General features: G+C 44.0%; 1 protein-coding gene across 1 annotated transcript; it reads left to right on the forward strand.

Annotated features, from left to right (window-relative positions):
- The first annotated feature begins 2,337 nt into the window (after window positions 1–2,337).
- LOC147453598 (pentatricopeptide repeat-containing protein At5g27110-like) lies at window positions 2,338–6,253 on the forward strand. The gene has a single exon (XM_086515747.1). It carries the CDS (start codon window positions 2,504–2,506, stop codon window positions 4,664–4,666), a length of 2,163 nt encoding a protein of 720 aa, XP_086371873.1. The 5' UTR covers window positions 2,338–2,503; the 3' UTR covers window positions 4,667–6,253.
- The last annotated feature ends 214 nt before the right edge of the window (window positions 6,254–6,467 follow it).

Here is a 6,467-nt window from a genome sequence, read left to right on the forward strand (position 1 = left end):
AGATCAATGACATCCATGATTTCAGGTTAGAGCCTTAATTTTACGTCATGTCCTTCAATTTAGCATAATGGCCAAAACTCCTACAAAAATAAACAACTGAATGACTTTATTTTGCCTTCGTTTCTATCACATTTGAAGCTACCAATTGTGCGTAAGTGAACATTAACAAATTGTGTGCACCTTATTGTACTAACCTACTTATGCATGGTTGTGATTATGCGATGATGTACACTATTACCATACTTGTGCACAAAACATAGATAAAGATGCAAGCAAGTGAGGCATCTACAGAGCAACATAGATAAAGATGCAAGCAAGTGAGGCATCTACATAGCAACATAGATGGATAGGTCAATCACATTTTTCGTATTAAAAGAAAGCTAACCCATCTCTTTAAAACTTGAAGCTCTTCTGCTATATTGGAAACTATGAGCCCTAATTGTAGAACAAGGGGAAGACATCCTTTCTACTAGTAATATAGTAGGTTATGATGTGCATTACTACCATGGCTTCCTCACAAGAAAGAAGCAAGTAAGAGAGTAGAGCAAAGACATTGATTCCAATTGTGTTTCTATTGCTGAAACCAATTCTAGAACCTGCTCCATTTCCAAACAAAGTTTTATAATTACATTGACTTCTCGTAGATTTCATCTTTTCACACCATGCTAATTTGTATAATCAAGTTTGGTAGCATTTTTAGACCAAGATAGACCATCTGTATAATCACACCATGCTAACTTATCTCATATATATAATCAAGTTTGGTAGTATTGTCAGACCAAGATAGACCAAAAGGAGAACTCTCTCTCTCTCTCTCTCTCTCCCCCCCCCCCCCCCCCCCCCCCCCCCCCCCCCCCCCCCCTTTCTCGGGTGTGTGAGTGTTAATAAGAAGAGGAAAATGGTATAACCTTTCTATCACCCAAGTGTGGTAGATGGTTATGCCATTTCTCTCTTGAATAACAGGTCTTGAGTTCAACTCTCGTCGGATAGATCTTTGAGGTCTCTTGGGATAGTTTTATACGACGTTAAAATTCTCTTCTTCTTCTTCTTCTTCTTCTTCTTCTTCTCCCCAATAGAAGTAGAGCACTCTTAAGTTTCAAACAAGAGCTAGCAACTCACGAAAACAGAATGTCTATGAGAAACTCCCGAGCTTGGTATCAAAGAATGATTTGTAGCCAGTTTCTCACACATATTCATGTTTGTTAGAATCTACCAGAAGGTTGTGTGATGCATCACTCAATAGACCATACACGCAAGAAGAAAGTCTTGATAGTGTTCTACATGGAACAAAAGATGGCCTTATGAGAATAAAGCCATGTTTCTTTGGTCGCAGCAAAGCACGGATCACATACTACTCGCATACTGGTAACTTCCATATTTTATTATAGAGAATCTTGTCGGATTCCCGAATCGACTATCATGGTGCAACATGATTCGAACTTTGGTAGACTAGGAAAAAGTATAGAACTGCATGCGCTAGCCATCATATCAAACTGCCATCACTGATGAAGTGCTCACCATTTTACTATAAAAGAATAAACAATGTCTCCTGAGTCCCCCCAATCCTCGTCTAGTCTTCTCTCGAGTCACAGTTCCTCACTTTGCTCACGCGTCCCCTCCTTCATGCGTCCACTCGTAACTTCAATTCCTCACTAGCAGCAGCAGGTGCGCAGTGGCGATGCTGAGCATGAGATTGTTTCACTTTCCTTTCAAAATCAAAGGGCATCAGTTGTGATTCCCCTTTAAGGCGATTTTTTGAAGATCGTAGAGACATACTAGTTTATAATAAAAAAGCCAAAGAAAATTTCACTGCTCGGCAAGTTCACATGCAAATGCAAAGGTGATCCAGGAAATAACAACACATTACAATGTATCACTTCTTCACTAAGGCTTGTTTTTTTTTTTTTAATAGCAAAACTCACAATTGTGAGTGAATTATATTTATCAATCCAAATAATTTCAAGGTCTCGACATGCTCGTGTTGAGCCATGACGTCGTCCAGGGACCATAATTACATCGGCTATAAGGGACCCAACTTGCCCCCTTATCCTTGATACATAGGTTCACTCACTAAGGGCGGTTACAGACTGCCGAAGCCTCTGCCCATCCACTCAGGGGACGGGCGGGGAGGCTTTACACACTAATATGCCCAAGTCGTCATATACTAATAAAAGCGACCCCACTTACATGTAAAGCAGCCGTGTTCTATTGGTTACGCACTTTGTCTTTTACGGTGGGGCCTGAGGTTCAACCCCTGCCCGTGGATGGGCGGGGGAGCTTGGCAGTCCACGGAGTTGTCCAGCACGCATCTCACGGAGCGAATAATCTCGCCCAAGTTTGGGCAGCCAGTCTGTAACCGCCCTAAGGCTTGTTTTACGAAGCCAAAAAATAACCACGATGGGATTTCTTTAATAATGATGCATGATGAAAACGGTTTTACTACCATTGTCTTTGTGAAGATCTCTCGCTTGGAGTGGAGAAGCTAGCAAATATAGGTGCAGAGATGGGGTCTCTTGTGTTGGCGAAGTGCTTACATGAGAACTGGTTGTATCACCTCAAGTACTATAATTCCGAGCATTATTTGCATTTGTGGGACAATCACAGGGTCACCAAGCAATTTCTATGGTTCGATGATGATCGGTTCAATCCACTCTGTGTTGCAGATGAGCCCAAACAGATCCAAAATGGCAGATTTCTGCTTCACACTGCTGAGCACTCTGCCTTCATTGCCTTATTGAGGACATGTGCCAGGACAAAAGATGTGGCTAGAGGCATTACAGTACATGACGCCATCGCAAAGCGAGGGTTGCTCGAGAAGTGCTCAGATGCTCTTGTGACCATGTATGCAAAATGTGGCTTTCTTGCAAAAGCAAGAGAGTTGCTTGACATTTACTCTAGCAGAGATGTCTTCTGTTGGACTGCCTTAATTACAGAATATTCCAGACAAGGGGATGGTGAAAATGCTTTGGAGTGTTTCGAGCAGATGCGGCAGGAAGGCCTCACCCCAGACGCAGTTACCTTTGCTTGCGTTTTGAAAGCATGTGGAAGCATAGGAGCAGCAGATAAAGGGGAGCAATTGCATCAGGAGATCGCTAAGGAAGGCTTGCTAGAAAATGATACGGTTCTCGGCAATGCTTTGGTCGATATGTATGTTAAGTGTGGCAATCTTACCAAAGCGCAACAAGTGCTGGAGGAGCTCCGTACTCGGGACATCATCTCTTGGAATGCATTAATTATTGGTTACACTCAACACGGCCAAGCTGAGCAAGCCCTTCAATGTTTTGAGTGGATGCAGCGGGAAGGGTCATCGCCAAATGCAGTGACTTTTGGATGCATCTTGCAAGCCTGTAGTAACATTGGTTCAATCGACAGGGGAAAGGAAATTCATGATGAAATTGCCAGACAAGGGTTGTTGGGAAAAGACGTTGTGCTTGGAACAGCTTTGGTGGACATGTATGCCAAGTGTGGATCTCTTACAAAAGCAAGACAAGTGCTTGAGGAGCTCCCTTTCCGGGATGTTATCACCTGGACTTCACTAATTGCAGGATATGCCGAGCAAGGCCATGGTGAGGAAGCACTTTGTTGTTGGGAACAGATGCAGTATGAGGGCCTCTCTCCAAATGTAGTGACCTTTGTTTCCCTGTTAAAAGCTTGTGGCAGTATTGGAGCAATTGAGAAGGGGAAGAAAATTCACGATGAAGTTTCGAGGCAAGGGCTGCTAAGGAATAGCATTGTGCTTGGGAGTGCTGTGGTGGATATGTATGCTAAGTGTGGCGCACTTGCACAAGCACAAAAAGTGTTCGCAGAGCTTCCTTCTCATGATGTCATCTCTTGGAGTGCCTTAGTTTCAGGGTTTGCCCGACAAGGGCAAGCTGCTAAGGCATTAAAGTGCTTCAAACAGATGCAACGTGAGGGTTTTACGCCAAATGCGGTGACCTATATCTCTCTACTGCAAGCTTGTGGAAGCACAGGGGCAGCTGACAAGGGGAAGGAAATTCATGATGAAGTTGCTAGACAGGGGCTCCTTGGATCGGATACCACGCTAGGTAATGCTTTAGTGGATATGTACGCGAAGTGTGGTGCTCTTGCAGCAGCACAAGAAGTGCTTGAGGTGCTGCCTTCTCGGAATTACATTTCTTGGAATGCTCTTATCACTGGGTATGCCCAACATGGTCAAAGTGAACAAGTGCTGAAATGTTTCAACCAAATGCAGGATGAGGGAATCTGTCCAGATTCGGTGGCCCTCTCATGCATTCTTAATTCGTGCAGTCACTTAGGTCTAGTGCAGGATGGCAATTTACATTTTGTAAATATGATGTCACAGTACGGCATTAAACCAGCTATAGAACATTACAGTTGCATGGTTGATTTATTTGGACGTGCAGGGCACCTGGACAAGGCAGTTAAGGTCATTCAGGAAATGCCATCATCTAACTGTTCTGCAGTTTGGTCGGCATTGCTGGGTGCTTGTCAGAAATGGGGAGATTTGAAAACAGGGAGGTGGGCATTTGAGCAAGCAGTTCAAGTGGATAAGAGTGAGGTGTCGCCTTATCTCATCATGGCAAACATTTATGCAGCTGCGGGCATGCAGGAAGAGGTTGAACATATAGAAGCCTTGAGGATGGAGAATAAAGCCTGGAAGAATACTGTGGGTCCACATGAGTGAAATGTAATCGATGTCCTGTGAAAACAGGTCGTCATCATGTAGTGTTTGCCAGCTAGAATGGTCGATTCAGGAATCACCCCAATTGGAAGGTTAAGGCATTTCCAATCCTGTTGCACACTTCACCCAACATATTTTCAGGCCTCTCATTGGTGAGATGAACTGCAAAGCTGAATGGTGGACATCATTAGGATAAAGTATCAGCTGCTTGCGTGATGCTGCAGTTTCATTTCGTGGAGAGGACGGAGGCAAAAGCAAAGGCATGACTGCTTTATGTTGTCAGATATATTGCTAATTGATTAAGGTGGTCAGCAAAACTAGAAGGCGTCACTTGAGATCTGGCCCCACTGTTGTCTCCTTCGTCGAGGTGGTGCAGGAAGCACGAGCAAGCTTTATTCTTCAGCTCCTGCCAGTTGAGGTGTGAACAGCAGGTTAATCAAGCATGTCTACATCAGATAGCATTAAAAGTCAAAACACTCGAAATATTGTCAGCTACGGGTAGGTGCAAGCTTGCAAGAGGTTGATATCGTACACTACAGAAGGTATCACTGGAGCTGCATCATACTTTGAGAGAGGGTATCCAGGAGTGAAGTTTACTCAGGGTTTGTCATTCTGCATGTCGCTGGTCAGAGAGAAGCTCCATGGAGCCTGTTGCAGAATCGCTTGACCCCCTGGCTATTATGGTCAGAAGGAGGGCATTCTGAAACTCTGGTCAACGCTTCGCGAAAGATAACTCCTGTAGCGAGGCTGTGAGTGATTGACAGAGCTGGAAAGGCGGCGTATTACGCAGACGAGGCCAGAAGCTGGGTGGGGCAACATTGGCATTCCTGAATGGCAAACATATTCGGTGCTGATCAAAGGACATGGATAATCACCTGTAATGCACTAAGATCGAGAGCTCAATTGCCTCACATGATCCCTGTGGCATGCATCATGGGCTCCTATTATCATGAAGCTAGGTGGGGTTCATATTACATAATGGCATCTTCTTCTCCCCTCAAGTGCATGACTTTACGAGGAAGGACAGCTACACTCCTCTTCCTAGTTGATCATGCTTTTCTTGCTGGAGGAAGAGAGTACCTGCCCAGTGACATGGTTGTGAGTTAATTTCTAAGGTCTGATTACATGGCATTGCAGCTGCTGACATTTTGATTCCATTTCAAGAATCTTCAGCGTTTTGCAAAAGTTGAGGCACCAGTATTTAGTTGGCTTGAATGCAAAAATTTGATGTCCCCAAGCTTGGCCCTACAACAAAGTAAATCCATACTAAATAGCCTCTTCTCACAAAGTGCTGCCAGTTGCTCCTACACAATTTGCAACGGTTTGATAGTCAAAGACATGGATTGCTAGAGAATTGTGCGGTCGGTGACGCACAAGTCCTCTAAATCATCAATTCGGTTAGGTACCAGGCTAGTGCTTCTTGGCAACAATACTTGGGAATGGGAGTCTTGCTACACCCCTAGTGCATCAAGTGCTCAATATACTCTTAACTTGCTCAAAACTCATGAAGTATGTATCTATTGCGAAGATACCTCTTTAAAATCCTACTCACTCAATCAATCATTCTACAATCTACAATTAACAAAGCAAGCATCGGTTCTCATCAGTTGTCATCAATGAAGCTTGGAATGAACAAAGAAGCACAAGCACACCCTTGAGTGCGTACACACAAGCATTGGAGAGATCACTTCTCTTTAAACACACATAAGCATGTACATCGTATCACAAGCACACACATTGTTGGAAAGAAAGCGCACACACTTGATAGAGAACAGAAGAGAGTAGAGAAGCTCTCCCTTGCCTC

This window comes from Adiantum capillus-veneris, chromosome 7 (assembly GCF_014529385.1).
Source record: "Adiantum capillus-veneris isolate H3 chromosome 7, ASM1452938v2, whole genome shotgun sequence".
In the NCBI taxonomy this organism is placed as follows: Eukaryota; Viridiplantae; Streptophyta; class Polypodiopsida; order Polypodiales; family Pteridaceae; genus Adiantum; species Adiantum capillus-veneris.

Excerpts from the sequence above, each read along its gene's own strand:
- LOC147453598 (XM_086515747.1), top strand. The coding sequence starts at position 2,504 with ATGGGGTCTCTTGTGTTGGCGAAGTGCTTACATGAGAACTGGTTGTAT.